This window comes from Pungitius pungitius, chromosome 17 (assembly GCF_949316345.1).
Source record: "Pungitius pungitius chromosome 17, fPunPun2.1, whole genome shotgun sequence".
NCBI lineage: Eukaryota > Metazoa > Chordata > Actinopteri > Perciformes > Gasterosteidae > Pungitius > Pungitius pungitius.
This window is the reverse complement of record NC_084916.1, coordinates 7,320,383-7,339,480: the sequence shown is the minus strand read 5'-3', so window position 1 is coordinate 7,339,480 and position 19,098 is coordinate 7,320,383. Positions and strand designations below refer to the sequence as shown.

Below are 19,098 nucleotides of genomic sequence, written 5' to 3'. Positions count from 1 at the left end.
ACTATCATTTTGTTCCATCTCTACAGCAACCTGCTTCCACTGATTACCCACAGTTCTGAACATCTTATTGCATGTTCTGGCTGTCCCACTTTCCATCTTGTTTGTTTCCTGTCTCCTATCTTTATCACTCTCTCCCCCCTCATCCATTTGGCATTGGTCGGTGCTTCCGCTTCTCCTGTGCACTCCCTGTCGCCTCGAATATATTTATGTTTACACATCAAGTCCCTTTTCAACTTTATTTCATATCATCCTCTTTCTTATCTCCTCTGCGTTATTACACTTCCTTTAGATTTCCAGCTCACCCACAAACATTTTGGTGTTTTTTAGGCTGCCCTGGACGGATGAGGCGGACTCTGCTTTTCTCTAGAGAAGGCACTCTTTGGTTCATTCCTTGTCTCTGAGTCGCCTGCAATATCTCAGAAAACACTTACTACATTATGACAGTGTAAGGGAAATTATCACTGTCAAAAATGAAAAAAATACATTTGCCCAAGGGACATAGACATAATTGCAGGTCGGTAACGGTAATATGCTTGCTTCATTTATAGGAAAACATGAAAACATGTTTATTGTTGCTTCATTGTGAATATCACGTTTGCACTTTCTCTCCTAGGACTTTTTTTACTTTGCATATTTTCCTCCTTAAGAGTTTCTTTTTTTTAAGCTCTTCACTCTCATCTCGCACGCCTCCTCACTTTGCTTTCATTCTTGGTCTTACACTCTCGTTATCTAACATTGTGTTTGCATTTCTCCTCAATCCTCCACCTCCTCATCCGCCTCCTTCTCAGCTGCTCTTTGTCTCTCAGTTTGTCCTGTATGGTGGATATGCGAGCGTGCATTTTTGTGTGTCGGAGCGTGCACAGTGACTGGCAGGGCCCCCTCACCACGATGTCATCCTAATATCTGTCACCCTACACGTTGATCGTTGGATACGGCGATGGAAAAAATCAACATCCTCTTTGTTTTTCCCTGGAAATGAACTACAGCTAATTAAGAACTGGCACTCACCACTTCCTCACTTTGCTGTAAAGGGTTACTCACTGATTGCTCCAGCTAATCATTAACTTTGCTTCCTTCTCAGCCTCAGGAGAATCAACAAGTGTGCCACAACAGGCTGAAGCAGAGCATGAACAAACCTGTTTTAAGCTGGATAGCCATATAGGGAAGGACAGGGATGCTATCTTTAAAGCGTCGGTATTTCATGGGAGGAGGTGGACCTGCTGTAGTAATTAAAGGAAACATTTCGCTTCCATTGTTCGCTAAGGAAGAACTCACATGTTCAGGAACTACTGCTGCAGAGGAGGCCGATGAGACGCACACTGCGCCGAGCACGGCTGGGCTGCTGCTCACTTCTCACTGACACAGTTCCCTTATGTAAATAGAACATGATGATAGTCTGTCATTAAACCTATCATTTGTGTTCACAGTGAAGGAGCCACGCACTTCTCCTTTAACGGCCATGCTGGAGAGCCAGAAGGGAGAAAGTGACAGCAAGCCGACTCAAGACGACCCGCTGCACATTAGAGATGGTCTGAGAATTCATCTCCACCAAGAGACCATCGCTCTGCCTTCCTAAACAAAAGAAGCATCTCATTAAATTTCCTTTCCGGCTTCCAACTCGGATGAGAAAAAGTGAGATTTATTTATCTTGTATTGTGGATCATAACATATCAAGTATAACATTAACCTGTAGATACTCAAAGTAAGGATGGCTGAAAATGAGACTAAATATTTCCGTGGATGTCCGTGTTGTAGCAAGGGTCAAAATGCGAGGCCCATGGCACCAGTACTATGTGGACAGTGGACAGACAGATAAACCCAATCACACACTCGCACTACTGCATCATTTTACAACACGCCTAAATCTGTCAGACTATTTGAAAGAATATGCCTGTATGTTGTTCCTTAACAGAGTACTACACATGGACATGTTCTTTATACTTTTCAGAGGTAATTAAGGGGAAAAATCTGTGTTTTGTTTTTCCCTTGTTAGGATCACAGAAAGTGCAACTTTATGACTTCATCTAATTACTCTTGTTAAAATGGATGGGGAAAAAAACTGATTATGGACAGTCAGTTCCCAGGCCCATTCCAACAGTCTCCCCAAACATTTTCCCAGATATTATTTCCATGCTTAAGGAACCTTCTCAGGTCAAATTCTGTCAGGATTTGAGGTGGCTAGCGTTGTATTTATACTAATGTGTTTGTGTCTCCGTGGACATTCTGTTACAATATGTGGTGGCGGACCCAAATGCGGACAGACCGGGGACTAGCAGGGGGAACCTATTTATTGCCTGGGTAACAGCGATGGAGACATAGTCAGGAATGGCAGGGAAATCCCGGCGGGGAAACGGCAGACAGACTGGAGAACCGAGAGGATGGATGACTGCAAGAACACAAAGACAGGGTCAGAGCAAAGGTAAAAACAGTTAAAGCTAAAACTAAAATAATTATAATAACTAAATAATTGTCAGCAGAGCAGCCAAGCACAGTCACTACCAGGATGGCTAAATCAGGGATCTGGCAACAAGTGGATGAAAAACAAGCTTAGATAACCTGCAGGGTTATTAGTGGATTGAAGGCAGCTTGGTTGCCTGAGAAGGTGAGGTGAAATGTAATCAGGGAGTCCGGAGGAGCTCGGTTTGGAGCCACGCCCCTACCACACACACACACACACACACAGCCTGGCTGTGACACGTACAAGCCTGCAGAGATCAATGTATCCAAGTTTTTGCGTCTCTCAGTAAAGTATATATATATATATATCAGGGCTGAGCCGCAGTTTTGTCCCACTTCATCTTTCTATTTACTCATTCAGTATTTCAGGTGGGTTTGAAATAAAAGGTTTACTCATTTGGCTCCTGATAGAGTTGTGACATAAATGTCTCTGGCGTGGCTAAAGCATTTCCATAACAAATTTTCCATTGCAATGCAAATGACAATTATGATGGCAGTCCCTCGCAACCTTTTATCTCTCCACCGAGCCAGAAGAAACAATTGGACTCTAAAAAAATTGATCCACTGGGATGAGCACTCTTCATGAATACAAAACACGTTATTTTGGACGACCTGCTTGACACTGAGAAGCACAGAATTAGCATATATATGTGCCTTTGTGCGTTTGTACTGTTGGATCCAGAATGGTTTGTGAGTTTGGACTGCATTTTTTTGATGCAGATTGCCTGAACTGTGACTACTCAGAACCACTGAACATGAAATATATTGCCTGTAGTATACAGAGGACTCCACTTGAGTCTGCATTAAGTAAACTAAAAGTAAAAGCCTTACGTAAAACACTTGACAAAATAGTGTGGGTGTGTTTGAGGTGATTATTCAAAGAGGACAACACGACCGCGTAAATAGACATTAGTTTATCTAATCTGCTCCGTGCATCAGATAAATGGTACGTAATTGCGCTGTGACAATTAAACTGTCAGATAAAATGTTGATTTGAGAGCACTAGTCTACCTGACAGTTTAATCGTCTTAGAAATCCCGCCAAACCGTGGGCCCACTGGGACGGCCGCTATCATCTCAAATGCCATGCACTGTCTCCTGTGACTGAGATGACTTTGACGAGTTCATAACGTCTCAAATGCTTCATCCCAGGGCTGCACACAGCCCCACACACTGTAAGAAAAGAGCAAACTGCTCTCTCTTCCTCCATGGCTTCCTTGAACATGAGGTTTTAATAAACGAAATGCTGAAACTCACTCGATGCTCCAAACTCTGGAGTTTTTAACCACAAGGGTTGCCTTTCTTATTATTTTGTTGTTTGCTGTTATACTTTGAAAGCTGCTGTTGGGTTAAGCAGGCATAGCTAATAAAGCGTCATGTCGAGCAGCAGCAGGCATGAAAACCCCCTCTGGCAATATGCCTCACTAGGCTGAACAAGCAGCTCGCGGTGCAGATTATCCATGTCAACGGAACAGAAAATGAGAATCAGGATTTGCAATGTATCTGACAGCATGGAGGTTATGAGTTTCCAGCTGAAGGTAGAGTCTTTCTATTTGACTATCTAGGTTTTTATCATTTCATGAGGCTTTTCAAAGGCTCAAACAGCTATTGGATTGAATTTGAAGGTGGAATTGCTTTAAAGTTCAGATTGTAAATGAACACACTCAAAATAAGATTCACACACAAAAGTCGCCCTTTACGATTAGGGGAAAAAAAAAAGGAAAAAAAGAGATTATCTTCAAGAAATCACTGTGCAAACAAATGTTGCTCAACCAGTACTCCAGCAAGGGCAGTGCACTGCAGTGATAGACGAGTTCAGGACAAGAAAACAGATTGAATGCATTCAACATTGGACATAATAACTTGCGTAACGTAATGCAATAGCGTTGCAACAGATACAAGAAAAGAATGTTGTGCAGTTTTGAATGATCAGGTTTTATTTACAGTTTTGTAAAAGCCGTGTTAAAGCTGCCCAATTGTTACGTGTTCATGCACGTGTTGCAAGTGTGAAAATTGTTTTTTGTGTGCACAATGTAAGATTAAGAAAGTGTTAAATTAATATATGTTCCATGTGTTTTAGTCTTTGCATGAACTGATATCCTTGTAGAGGTATAATTATCCTACTTTTGGGTACCATAGTATTCTGGGTTTACTATAAAAAGTGACAAATACCCTGAAGGTGGAAAATTATTGCAGATAAGCATTTGACCGCTTGAATGAATTGGAAAATTTCTAGAATAAATCCCACAAAAACCTTTCTAGCTGTTGTGTGTTGTAGACCTCCTCGGACATACAACATACATGACGTTTGTAATATTGTAAACACACAGCGGGCCTCCGTGTGGAGAAAGCGGCGGAGCTGCGTCTCTCAGGCAGTCCTCTGATTGGTCCCTTCTGCTCCAGAGGCGGGGCTCTCGGCGTGTGGGCGTTTCACAAAATCAGCCACCACGTAGCTTGAGCTTTCATTGACTACGGATTTGTCGAATTGACCAGAGCCCCTGACGGTGCTCACTGCTGCACGGATCTCCTCGCGCTTGCTTTTTTCCCCCATCCACGGCATGCGTAAAGTATTTTCTTAATCGTGCGGTCTCAAAACTTTTTTGCCTGTTTTGTTTTGCACCACCTACCTGAGTTGGGCGTCTTTCTCTCCCTCTGCGCGCCTGCACTCGTCTCCACCATGGATTTGGTCTGGATTGTGGGCTTCGCCGTGAGCGTCTGCGCCTGGTTCGCTTCAGCGGAGCGGCACAGCGTCTACTGGAACGGAACGAACCCCAAGTAAGGATCCCTTTGGTGCTCGTGTAATTCTGGTCCCCCCCGCCCCCCTCTTTGCACTCACTTATTGTATTCACCAAATGCAAAGACGGAGATTGATCGTCGACTGGCACATCAAAAAAAGACTTTGCAAGAGTTATCTGATCCACACTAAGATGCGATCGAGTAGTTCGACACTCGCGCGCATTTAGCGCGAGGCTTGTGATGCATTTTGCGATTGGTGGTCACTGGCTGCCATTGTCATGATAACGCAGGACAGTTGGGAGTCTCTGTCCCTCCCCCTACCTCCCTTTCTATCACGCTGCTGTTCACCTGTAATACTTTGACTAACCTGTTGAGATTTAAGCTGTGCGCCTACGCTGCGGGATTTGTGACCCATCCATTTACCTTTGTGATGTGGTGGCACCGAGTCAACAGGTCGTACACAACACGGAGGGTGGCTCTTTTTTTAAAAAAACATTTCATTTCTAATTTGTGCGTGTGTTTCATAGACAGAGATTGTATGATCTTTGAATGCCGACATGAATTTCCTTTTTTTCGACTTTATTTATGAAAAGGAGGAAAGAGAGTGTTAAAAAGTCAACGATTTTCTGATCTGTGTGATAATGTTGAATCTTAATTCAACCAGCTTAAAAACCTATCGGGGAGAGTTTTTATTTCTTCCCTTGCACTATTTGTTGTGTTTCTTCCCCCTCTGGTCTGATTCACAGCCCAATGTGTTGAAACATCACATCCTCTGACAGAGCGCGTGGAGTGGGAGGCTGCGGCATCTCCTTAATCAAGAGATCTCACATGGGGTTTACGTGGCTGCCGGGTAGACATTGGGGTGTTCATATTTCAGGTGGTAAGACGAGTAATAATGGTGTGTGACAGAGACTGAGGAGGTAACTTGAGGCCTGCCCAGTAGGTCACGCTGTGGGGGAGAGAGATGGATAGCTCAGGGGAGGAGAAACTGGAGCTCAAATTTTTCGGGGTTAGGGGCCATTCACAATAAGTGGGGGTCAATTACAATTATGTTTGATGGAGGCCGGGTGTTCGGGGGGAGGGAGGTTAAGTTTACACACCGCGGGCAAACTTCTACGCGCACGCACAAACCCACCCACTCGGAACGGGCGAGCACAAACCGGGTCTGCTGCCATACGCTCCGCAAACTAGGACACTCAATCACACCAACTGCCAACGCCATCTGAATCAATCAGTTTTGGGCCTTTCTCTCCCTCCCCCCGCCCTCCTCTCACTGCACAAATGTTTTGGTTTCAAACGAGCAGATAGTCAATAATTCTCCCACAAGCTTACATTCAACCCCCATTTTCCTCCGGATCTCCCCTGTGGTTGTAACGACAGCATTCACTGTTGTCTGAAAGGTTAACATTACAGCAGCACCCCCTCGCTGTGTAACCACAGTGATCATGCCCGTGTGTATATACTAGTAATCCGTCCTTTTGGACTTGCGCTAAATCTCCCCCCTTTGGAAACTCTTAATCCTGTATTCGCAGAAAAATCACAGTCTCTGAGATGTTTTCATTTGGTGCTTCTCATAGTTCCCGGCAATCCGCTCCTCCCCTTTGACCCGTCACCTCGTACAGCGCGCTGACGTCCATTTTTCTCTCTCTCGCACGATGGGTTTCCCCTCTTGTTGGTTAGGAAGCTGTCGTTAATCAAATTGATCTGAAATGGATCACCGCGGTCCATGTGGTGCAGGCTCATTTCCTTTTTTCTCAGTGTGTTTGTTGTGTATGTTAAGGGATTTTGCGTGTGTGTGTGTGTGAGATTGACTTCCAAGGTCATCCCCGCCTGTACTTTAACGACCACTTTGTCCCACCGTGAGTGAGCTCCGTTCCAGGCTGTGTGTCTTTCATCACTCCCTGACCTTTTTTCCTTGTTAGTACATTTGTAACCTTTTAGTCTGATTAGCAACAGCTTAATCACCAGCACCGTATGATTCCCAGAAAGCAGCTCACTAGTGTGCCCCAGCATGCCAGCGTGTGTACGTGTCTCTTGTAAAAGGGAGTGCCTGTGTGTGTGTGTGTGTGTATGTGTTTTTGTAGCACTTACAACATCACCAGATCTGTGCGACTCACACAATCGTACACACATGAACCTCAGTTATACACACATGCATGTGCCACACAGTTGTGATTGATGTTAACATCGTCCCAGGAGCTCTCTGGCCTCCAATAATCTGCTCCTTCCTCCCATTCCCCATTTTTTTTTTCCGCCTGCTGACAGAGCACGGATTGACCCCCCCCTACCTACCCACCCACCCACTCCTCCTCCTCTGCTTTGTACCTGTCTCTCCCTCTCTCCAGCACCTCCCTCCCCCCTTTGCTTGGCCAGGTTCCCTTTTCTACTTGGTTCTGTGGTCTCCAGTCCTGCCGCCGTGTTAACCCTTTCATGGCTCCCTCGTGCTCCCTCAAGTTTATTTTGACATAATCCTCATCATCGTGATGACACATTTTTGAGTTAATCTGTTCCGACTCGGTAGTCTCGGCTTTGCTTCGCCTTTTTTGTAATGAGCTTTGTTGACTTAGTTAAAACAGCGGAATATGCTTCCAAAAGTGTATTTTGCATTCCACCGCTGGCACAGTGGGTCCAGTCGGTTTATTACATGCGCTTCTTGAGCCGTGTCGGCTCCAGTTGGGGACTTATTCGAGGCGTGTTTCATCCATGTGAATGTTTTTTCTGTGTGTGGTATTCATCCAGTCAATAAGGGTGTTTTGTGATCCTTCCTATACAAATTGGGGAATGGTCACTACGGTGAGCCACAGAAAGAGAATAGTAACCGGTGTGACCAATTGGGGGTCAGAGTTCGCAATGTGATGAAGTGGCACAGCCTCTATCAGTCTGTCAGTCATTCTGACACCGCGGTGGTCCCTGAATACAGGCTGCCACTCAGGCCGCCCCCCCTTCACACGGCCGTGGCTCTGCCTCTGGGAAACTCTCATTCTTCTCCCCCCCCCCCTCCTGTCTATTCGCTCCTCCACCAGCTTTTATCTCTACTTTACAAGCTGTCCCTTTTCAGTCTTTTTATTTCCTCACCTCCAACTCTGCCTCTCGGAGAAGTTGCGCGGGGGGGGGGGGGGGGCGGCGTGCTAAGAGGTGTGGAATTTTTTATCGTTCTTGGCATCCATTGCAATCCTTCACAAGGCACTTTGCCCTTTCCTTCACGTTGGCCCCCCCTCCCGCCGTCTTTCTTCAAGCTTCCTCCTTCCTACCTCGCTGTGGAATCCACTCCAGTCTTCCCAGCAAACTTTGTTTTTTTTCTCTTTTCTTCCACTTGTCTGTCTGTGTGAGCTTCTCCCTTTTTGAGTGTCTTGCTGTGGAAATGGAAGTGTTGGGGGGCCAATTTTTAAAGGGCTTTAAATAAAGAAAGAAAACCATGTAGGAGTAGGTTATCATGTCTGTCTGACTACTGGGTGCATCAGCGTGTGCGTGTTTACGAGATGGGAGATGAGATTTGGTAGTGTGCGGGTGTGATTAGGTGGACACAATGGAAATGGGATTTCCACATTTTCCAAGTAATCTGAACCAAAGCTGTTCTTGAAAAACATCTCCTTTTCCCACAAGACTTGCTAATCTAGTCTTTCGCTCTTAATGCCCCACCTCGTCCCTTCAGCAGAGTAGGTCCATCCCCATATTTTTCTGGCATCGTCTGTCCACCCATAATCAGATTTTGTAATCTGTCTGGTGAATTCAATCTAGGGAGAATTCTCAGATTGTCAAACCAATAATAATCGCCTCTGATGGGCTCAGTGCTCACAGAAGTACGTTGACGTGAATCTTAACGGTCTGGAATCGCCTGTAAGAAGAATTCACCTCATTGAACACATTCCCAAGAGCCCCCCCCCCCTCAAAAATAAAAAAGATTTGCACCCTTTTCGATATTCCCACTTGTTGTTGCCGGTGTCAATGGCTTGTTTTACTGACTGCAAGCAGATGGAGAATCGGGCCAAAGGTTTTATCTTCCTGCAGGCGTGCAGTCTGTGTACTTCCCTGTGAAGTGCTGCACTTCCTGGCTACGTCTTTTCCCGGGAAAACGGCGTATCCTGTCTGCACAACAAACAATGCAGTTCTCACACCAACTTCAAGACCGTAAAACGTCTGGATTCTGGGAAGTGATTGAATTTCCCAGGCTTGTTTTCAGGAATTAATATGCTTTACCAAAAAGAATAAGTATGTTAGCAGTGATTACTTGCTGCCAAGTCGTGCTCAACTGTGGAGCCGTGAGGAGGATTTGGGATCCGCCTCCCCGCCTGCGCTGCTGTCAAATCTGTGCGTCTCTCTATTCTGATCAAAGTCACCCCAGTCAACCCCTCCAGTCTTCCTCAGCCCCGTGCCCATCCTTGCGCCTCTTCCTTATCTCTGTAGCAGACTTCCCCTGCTCCTCCTCTTTTCAACCCACACAAAAATCACACGGAATGGGGAAAAAAAACATTAATACGCAAATGTATGAGTGACTGTTTTTCTCAAAGTGTGTGCGAGGTAGAGATAAAGAGACTGTGTGTCCTCCAGACTTGTTCTTCCATCCTGGTGACATTGAATGCACCAGCAGTGTATCTGTGTTTGGGCGAGTGAGAATTAGCAGGAGTCAGATATTATCTCTGAAAATTAAGCATTGTGTTTGTTTTGTCGTGTAAATAAGGCTCATTGTGTAGAACTTCTTGTCTTTTCTCTGTTGGCTGTGTGGGTTCAGTGTGTGAAAACGTCCCAACAGGAAATACTGCCACCCCCTACAGGTCAGTTGTATTATTACCATTGTTGCCAAAAGCTGTAACTACTACTGCTGCTACATTAAAAACAATCTATTTAATAACTGTGGCTTGAGTTCCCATTTTTTCCCCTATGGAATTCATTAAGCCATCAGCTCAGACTCATGAAGAAAAATGAACATTTTGCCTGGAATCAATCCAGAAAAATCAATTTTCTTGTACAGATATTTGCCATCTGAGAAATATGTTGTGAGTGGTGACCTTTGTGTTCCGGCCTTTATAAGATACAAATGTCTCCGGGGACGGCGTGAGACATATGTATTCATCTAAGCCTTCTTTGTATGGTGGAATCAGCCAATTATTTCTCTGCTGGACCTTTTTCGCTTTGCTGGGGGGCAAAAAAGGAGCTCGGCAAGTTCAGCCGGGAACGCCGGCGGAATGACCAATGATCCGGACCGACAAAGGTTGAATGACAGGCGGGAGAAAGTTGATTGAGATGGATAACAAAAAGTTAAACGGTGCGAAAGATATTAGGATATTATGTTATAAAGGAGGAGCCCATATGAATGGGACCATATTAGTTTCTATGGCAACCACAGAGTACCCACGGGGTATTGTGCTTTGCAAGCGGTGGGTCAGAAAGTTTTTTGGAATTTTTGGAATGCCATCTTTGTGATTGGTTCTGCAAGTCCGGGGGAGGGAGGGAGGGACAGAGTTGACATGAGGATCTGGTTTGCTTATTGAGTGATGAAAGACGGACAGAGAGTGGGAGGGGACAGCTGACATTGATAGATGAATAGATGAAACAACAAGACTTTGAGCAGTAACGTTAAACCCTCCCGCTCAACTCAACTCATGGTGCACCTCCGAAGGCTTCACCTCTCTCTCTCTCTCTCTCGCGCCACCTACCCCACCTCCCACTACTCTGTTAACACCTCTCACTGCCACCACCAACACCCTAACCCTATGTTCATAGCCACTGTGTGGAATCTTTGTCGACTCCAAAACTCCAGTGTAGAGGAACAATGCTCGTCTCTGTGAGAGAACAATTGCCGTGGGAGAGAGGAAGAAAAGAAAAAAAAAGGCCCCACCCGGCCCATCGCACCCCTTACTCCGTCCCCAGCCACTGTGCCGCTGCTCTGGGCCTCGCTGTCCGCTCTAAGCCCCCCCCGTATTAAACAGGGTCTGGTGCTGATGAATGAGCCGGAGCTCAGCCTCTGCGCCACCCAATAATCCAGGCTTGGATGAGCTGATTAGTTGGTCCCCCCCCCTACATTCCGGTTCACTCGTCTGTGACGCGGCCAGTCACCTATTGGGTCACATTACTGTCCCCCAAAACCCCAAAGGGGAAAAATAATCATGTTCATGCAATCAGGGTGATCGCAGAGGTCAAGTAGACTTGTGTGCCTGCTTTTTGACTTGGTCTTTATGAACCTTTTCTAAAGTAGTTTTTAATCAATCTTAAAAGTGTGTCATTACCGTCTGAGTAGCCGTCACTTGAATTTTAAATTGCACAAGGCCCCTCCGGTGCCGACTTGGAGATTGTCCGACCTTTGATCCACATCGTGGCCTCTTTGCCTCAGAGGTCCAGCATTCCACAGGGCGATAGAGTGCAGAGATGAGAGGGTGATGGATGGGTGAAAGGAGGGGGTAGAGGTGGAGAAGAAAGCAAAACGCCGGCCAGAGAGATTAAAGAAGAGAGATTAAACTCCTGCTGCTGAAGAGGCTCCAATAAATCAAAAATTCCTTCTTCGGATCGGAGGAAGAGCAGCCGGGAACGGCCTGTAGTCTGGTTCTCAACCGATTTGAACATGCACACATTTACACATTCCCTCACTGCTATCATTCTCTCCATTATTGGCATTTATTATCCACCACATCATGTAAGAAACGCACTCCTCAGACCTCTTGAGACGCAACACGCTCATGCAGGCCAACACAAACAAGCACGCGTTTAAAAGTCTGCCTGAAACATACACAAACCCTCCCTGCATATCTGCCATTGCTCCACCAATCGTCCTTAAGCATAGAGAACACAATTCTTCCGTGCTGTTGTTTTGGGCTGAAGCTCCAAGCGGCCACTTTCGTAAAGAGATAGCATCTTCAGAGGAACAATGGGAATAAATCCAAACAGCCTTTTGAGAGAGGGAGGGAGAGGTGAACAGTATGGAGGAGGGGAAATGAGGAACCCACACTGAGGGAGACCGAGCAGGACTTTTTGTCAGCTAAAGTGAAGGTGATGATTTGACTTATTAGCTAACCCTTTTCACACAGACGCCAAGGCTCCCTTTGAAGTCTGTTACTCGGATCAGTTAATTAACCGGATGATTTGGAACGTTTCAATGCAGAGGCATTAGAGGGGAACAAAGGGCAGCTGGATAATTAAAGCTATTTGCCATTAGTAAAAGGGGCTAGCCGGCCTCCACGGCTGTGTATTCAACCTCCTGTTTTCCCTGCTAATGGAGGTATTCCATCGCCTTGTGAATGGAGACACTGTATGGGACGGTGGCATTGATAGAGCAAGGGTAGATCTCACATAGATACTTACTGTTACTGAATGAAACTTCAAAAGCCATGTCCCTCATCCCACGCCTATTCATGCCCTCTGCCCCCACCCCGCTGCTCTCAGCCTAAAGGGGCTGCGAAGAGGGGAGCGGGAGGGCATAATTACCCCCCTCCAGGGCAACTTTAATACCCCTTTTTGTGTTTTAATTGCACCCCCCCCCCTCTTCGACCCCCCTTTTGATGAACACATTGGGAGCATACCACAACTGGTTTGTTATCCGGTGGGTGTAGGGTGTGTGTGTGGTGTGGTGGTGGGGGGGGGTTTGCTTTAGGGAGTTGGTTTCTGTGTGTTTTCTGTGTTTGCAGCAGGGTGATAACTCTGTCAGGCAGAAGCAGACAACAGTGTTTGTTCAATAGTGTTATCGATGCGACCGGGATTGAAGGTGGCAGGGGAAAAAACACGTTAGCTTCAATCTGGTAAACAGAGCGTGGCGGGCAAACTGCAGATAAGCTGTCTGGGCCATTGCAGAAATTATAATTATACCCCCCGCCCCCCCGATCCCCTCCTTTGCAAAAAGTTGGCAGCGACAAACAATTATCAGCACAGTTAGATAGAAGTTTTGTCGGTACACTAAAAAGGTGCTTGTTCTCCATGGGGCCTGTGTTGCTGTTAATATGGTGTTGCCAGCTAATCGGGTCATCGGCATTGAGGGAATGCAGTCAGGCGGAGAGAGTTAAAGGGGTGGGGGTGGGGTGAGGTTGCGGGGGGGTGGGGTGCATAAGAGGGAGCAGGAGTCAAGGCCCAGTGTTTGGAGCCACAGCGTCTGTCCCTTTTACCAGGCGGCACCAGAGAGACCGCTGGCCAGATGCAACAACAACGACGACAACAGCCGCTAACGAGCGGCGGGGGGCCCGGATGCTTTGATCATTAGTCTCACATGTGGAACCTTGTCACACAAACCCCAAATCCTGCCTGTTACCTGTTTGGTGTTTTTTATGAAAAAACAATCCAATTCTTAAAGAAAAAGCTACTCCAGTGGTGAGTTTAGTTGTTTTGTGCTCAAGGTGTCCGCTTGGCCCCCCCACTGTAGGCCCCCTCTTAGCTCTTTCAGATCTGCGTATCTGATTAAGTAGGAGTCAGGAACCTACTCCCACTGGCTGCCTGCACCTTTCTTTGGAGTTGGTGAAAGCCTCTTGAACCCGCCGTGTATTCATTGCAAAAGCAACAAAACCCTATATTAGACACACATTCTCCTCGTGTGATGTGAAAATATTGAGGTCTGTCAAATTTCCTCCATTCTCAGAGAACCCCTGGTGATCCAGAACAGTAGGAGACGGTAAACCGATAGGCATCGCTTTAGTGCTCCGTTGTGTGTGTGTGTGTGTGTGTGTGTGTGTGTGTGTGTGTGTGTGTGTGTGTGTGTGTGTGTGTGTGTGTGTGTGTGTGTGTGTGTGTGTGTGTGTGTGTGTGTGTGTGTGTGTGTGTGTGAGAGAAAGAAAGAAAGAATAGTAGGTAGCTACTGCTTTAGGTTGTTGATGGATGAGAATTACTGGAAAGTGTGTGTGTGTGTGTGTGTGTGTGTTGCTAGCGGCCAGCTACCGCTCCAGGCCGGTGATAGATGGCTGAGGCTGAGACGAGAGCATTAGCTGAGAGCCGCCCCCCGAGCAGCCACTCAGTCAGGCGTTGGGGGACAAAGCTGAAATGCCTTTTAATGTTAATTCCCAGTAGATTAACTTGTTTCTCCATATAAATAAATCATCCAGAAGGGTGGAGGAAATCATGGACTGTTGCGATGAGGCATCAGAGAATGCTAAATTGTTCTGAGTGTTTCTGTAATAATTAAATTGGAAGTGGCTTATTACGGTAAAGGGGGGAAAAAAGCTGCTGACGATTTCTCCTTTTGACCGAGGTGAAGGGAAGGAATTTTGTTTACTCAAGGACCATCGTAACGCGAGCGGGACGGGAGGAATGGAGCGGAGGCAGACGGTCTGAATGTATTTGTAATGAGAGGGTGGGAGGGAGGGAGGGAGGGTGGTGGGAGACGGTTACAGACTGTCACCAGGTTCATGCCGTCTCGCGAACCGACCTTAAACACATGTGGCCATCGTCTGGATCCATGCCGCCAGTCGAACCGGCCCCAATGCATCGGTGCGGGTGTTTAGTGTGTAGCCCTGCAGATGTCGATACTCATCTGCTGTCTTGACGGGCTAACTGACTGCTAATGTTTCTCTGTAAACTTCGCTCTGCTCCCGGGAAACGGGGGATCAATGTGCACTCAGCGGATACGCCGGCCTCGCGGTCATCCATATTTATCCACATGTTCTCTGCAGATCATTCAACACACACACACATTTTGTCACTCACTCTCTCTCCTGCCCTCCACGCCTCAGTCCTCTTTGACTTTCCTCTGATTTCCCCCGCTGCACGCTGGTGTCTAGGCGATCAATACATAATCACCGGTTTTGAGGCTTCTATGTGTTCCCCCGACCGCTGTGAGCGTCATCATCCGTCTCCCGCCGCTTGCATAACCATCCTCTCCTCCGCCTCCACCCTGCAGGTTCCAATGGGACAGCTACACCGTGGAGGTGAAGCTCAACGACTACCTGGACATCGTCTGCCCCCATTACCCTCAGGGCGAGTTGCCGCTGCTGGACGCTGAGCGCTACGTGCTGTACATGGTGGAGCGCGAGGACTACGACTCCTGCAAGCCCCAGTCGTACGACCAGATGCGCTGGGAGTGTGGCCACCCGTTTGCCCCCCACGCACCAGAGAAGTTCTCTGAGAAGTTCCAGCGGTTTACTCCGTTCACTCTGGGAAAGGAGTTTCGTCAAGGGGAAAGCTACTATTATATCTGTGAGTAGTCAATATCGCTTTCTTTTAAAGTCGTCTTTTATTGTAATTTTGAATATTTCCTCACTTTGCGATGTGCACAGTGTAGAGGAGGGGGGGAGAGAGCTTTAAAGACTAATTATATTTTCCACAAAGACTGTTGCACATGCACAAAGACTTTGTGCCTAAGATACACAAAACATTTCTATCCTCACAGCATGTTCAAAGCTCCTGTTTTTGCTTTTTCTCTGTTTGCATCGTTATAAAATATCGGATGTGAGTCAACTCAACGATGATATTAACATGCTAATGTTGACCGTGTTCAACATCTTACTTTAGAGTGTAAGAATTTGCTAATCCAGTCTTGACACAAACTACAGCCCAGGCTGACGGGGTGTCATCCGCTGCGCAGGTTCTCATAAAGTCATAAAAGTGCTTAAAGTGCACAAATTCTGCTTCTGACGAGATGATGACTAAATGAAAAAGCAAGCAACGTCCAAAATGATTATAATCCATCTCGAGAGGGACACACATTTGCCCACCTACTGTACTCTATCTTTTTGAAGGAAGTGAAGTGTAACGCGCTGGGGCTCGGTGCCCTGCTCATGTGAGCTTATTGTTGGCTCATTTTGCCAAGTTTAGGCAACACTTCCCGTGCCTGAGTGACGCCACAAAGACCCGGCGGTGCTGTCACCCTGAGCACGGGCTGTAATTAGATGAATTGATGATTAGATGAGACACACTTCGCCTGGTCACAGATGGCCTCCTAAGCTTTGTCCTCGCTTCGCTGTCTTTTCTGTTTTTTGCCAAGTGTGTTTCGGCGCGTGCATAACCGTGAATTAAGGGGCCAGGGGAGGCCAAGTGCGTTAGCTAACGCCTGTGTTGTTTCTCCCCCCGGCAGCCAAACCCTTGCACCACCATGGGAAGGAGTGCCTCAGGCTCAGGGTGGACGTTGTGGCTGCTGACGGTGAGTTTAACCGCCCTCTGGGATGCAAGGACAGCACCACGGTTGTGATGGACGTGTTAAGCTGCTGCGAGAGCCGAGTAATTGATGGCATTTATGTTTTTCTTTCAGGCTCCCAAGAGGCCAGAGTGGCTAAAGGAGGCACAGGTGGGGCTGGAGCCGGGGGCGGGGTTCACAACCCGTCCAATAGACTGCCTGCAGGTATGTTTACCGACCCCGGCGTCCTGTCTCATTATCCCCCACCTTAAGACTGTCCAGGCCCTAGGCAGGGACTAGGTCAGAGTGGAAATATGTGGCGCTGACGCATCTTCTTTATCTCCCGTCTTCAAGCGGACGACCCGGTCGTGGTCCTGCCAGACGTCCAGAAGAGTGTGCGGTCAGACTCTGTGCCGACGGCTGCATCCGTCTCCACCCTCTCCCTGCTGCTCCCGTCTTCATTACTGCTATTGTTGCACTGAGAGCACGCCGAAAGGACTGCCGTCTGCAGACTTTCTTTTCAGGGACCACAATGAAGACAGTCCGTGGGGGCCGCGGACTCAAAAGACAGTTTTCCAAGCCCGGTGCTGGTCACGGGGGGAGAGGCTCGAGCATTTAAAGTGCAGATGAACTCACTCGCCTTGAAGATGCTGAGCAATGCCTGAGAATTTTTGAGACAACGCAAGTGTGCTTGGTCGTATCTTTCTGGGAAAGACCACGCTCTCCTTCTTCGTATTCTTTTAGGAGTCTCTCAAAGAAACACCTGAACGTGTTGTGAGGATAACAAAGGAAGACAAGATGGAGAAGATGAAGGGGTACCAACTCTGTTTATAACCTATACATTTAGAATGAGATAAATCCACATTCAGCGGAAAAGTAATCTCTCACCTTTTTGAGCCAAAGATCAGTCATCACTCCAAACCTGTACATTATTCCACCCCAGAGTACCATGTATTACTTGTTGTATTGTTATTGTAATGGTATCGAGTGGCGTTCGTGTCCCATGTGATTCTCTAAATGTAGCTTTGGCGGACACTGGGGGGGGTGGCGTTCTCATGACAACCGATCCTCTCGGAACTCGACCATGTGCTTATATGCTGTAGCACTGACACCGCACAGTACAGACGCAACGACATGCACCCTGGTACAGTGTCGTCCCCCCCCCCCCCCCCCCCTCACCCCCACACACACACTGACATCAGATGACACAACACATTAAAACACACTACATCCACCTGTGTTGTGTGTACGTTCTGTGAAGATAATTTATAACATTTGCAGCTGAGATGTTTTACTGTATATACCATATGCTCACGCGGGGGGGAGCATCTCTCTCTCCCCCCCCTGTCTCCTGGTAGAGTTAGTACTTGTGTGAAAGGGCAAGGATGTGAGCGAAAGAAAAGTGATTGATTGAAAGAGTGAGACAAAAAAAAAAATTCTGACACAAGCGAACACTGACATGTTGTGTGTTTTGCGGAGGCTGGACTTCTCCGTTTCGTTGGATCTTGCCACTGTATTTGTTAAACTGTCTAACACGGAGTGCTGTTTTCTTTCACTACCACGGGAACACTTTGCATCTCCGTGCTCTCATGTTTTCAACAGAGTTCACTTATTTAAACCAAATGATTAACACAGTTTTAGATGATTTGAAAACATTTATAGTCAGGCCAATTGGAGAAAAGGATGAGATTTCACCAGTTCAAAAAGAGACTAGTTTCGGTATAAAACAAAGCCGCCGAGCGGACCTCCTCCCGACAGGCTCGACCAACAAGGCACAACGGTGTATGACTACCATTGAAGTCAATCTTTTTTATCTGAATTCTTGTTACCTAATTTTGTACATGTGTAAGTAAAAAAAAGTGTATATATTTATATATATATACAGAAATTATATATATATATATAAAAAATAAAAAAGTTTGATAAATATGCTAAATGTGAAAATTTCATGTGAAATAAAAGATATTTTTAGAAACCCAAATAGCTTTTTCTGTTTATTTTTAAGTAATGCGTTCATGTTTAATTGATATATTATCCCTAAAATGTTTGCTAACTCGACAGCTATTTGATGCTATCAAGTTTGGTTCAGACATTCGTATCCGCCTCAAGATGAATTGTAATGCCTCAGTTTGCTTTGATTCTACATTGAGCTCCATCATCAGGACAAAATGTTGATTTGTATGTTATTAAATGGCAAATGTGGAACATGGTAACACTTGAAATAAGGTAATTTTGATGCTGAAATGCTTTCAGCAAACTCAGCCAGTTTCTACCTCTGATTACACTCCAAAAATCTCCACAGGAGCCAATAGCTTGAAAAATTAATCACACACGCCATGTGACACAAGTTAAACGGAATCAAGGCCAAAGTGACTGAAAACCAGCTCCAACAGAGATAATGGCCAAACAATGGGGACTATGTTTATCATTACCACTTAGGTTGCCTTTTGGCACGAAGACTAAGCACACAGTCTTTATCTCAACCTTCTGTCGAGCAGTAAACGCCCCGATTCCAACACACACACACACACACACACAGCTCTCCTTTTCTCCAGCTACGATACTTTGCTCGTGCAAGTTGCATGACGAGCAATTGTTCCCGTCTCTCCTTTCCCAGGGGAGCTTTACGGCTGTGACAGTGAAAACAGCTGTTGTACCAAAGACTGGTGCCCCTGCCTGACAACTCCCCAATGTTTTCAAAAGGAGGCTCATAAATTAGGGCCGGTGGACAGGCCCCTTAACCGGCCGACATTAACATGGCAGCAAACAATTATCTGCTTTTCAAGATATTGTGGATCAATGTCTACCTGAGCAGAGAATTAAGTTGTTGGATCATGTGAGCTTTACATCCACTTCAAAGGTTGGGGCCACAGTTATGATAACCAG

General features: G+C 46.4%; 1 protein-coding gene across 1 annotated transcript; it reads left to right on the top strand.

Annotated features, from left to right (window-relative positions):
• The first annotated feature begins 4,872 nt into the window (after nucleotides 1-4,872).
• On the top strand, nucleotides 4,873-18,188 carry efna1a (ephrin-A1a). The gene is made up of 5 exons (XM_037473545.2): nucleotides 4,873-5,231; nucleotides 15,001-15,296; nucleotides 16,174-16,239; nucleotides 16,348-16,437; nucleotides 16,567-18,188. Exons 1-5 carry the CDS (start codon nucleotides 5,134-5,136, stop codon nucleotides 16,692-16,694), a joined length of 678 nt encoding a protein of 225 aa, XP_037329442.1. The 5' UTR covers nucleotides 4,873-5,133; the 3' UTR covers nucleotides 16,695-18,188.
• The last annotated feature ends 910 nt before the right edge of the window (nucleotides 18,189-19,098 follow it).

Bases quoted from the DNA above. Each gene is read 5' to 3' on its own strand.
- efna1a (XM_037473545.2), top strand. From the start codon at position 5,134: ATGGATTTGGTCTGGATTGTGGGCTTCGCCGTGAGCGTCTGCGCCTGG. The intron at 5,232-15,000 runs GTAAGGATCCCT...TCCACCCTGCAG, and splicing joins TGGAACGGAACGAACCCCAA to GTTCCAATGGGACAGCTACA. The intron at 16,240-16,347 runs GTGAGTTTAACC...TTTTTCTTTCAG, and splicing joins GGACGTTGTGGCTGCTGACG to GCTCCCAAGAGGCCAGAGTG.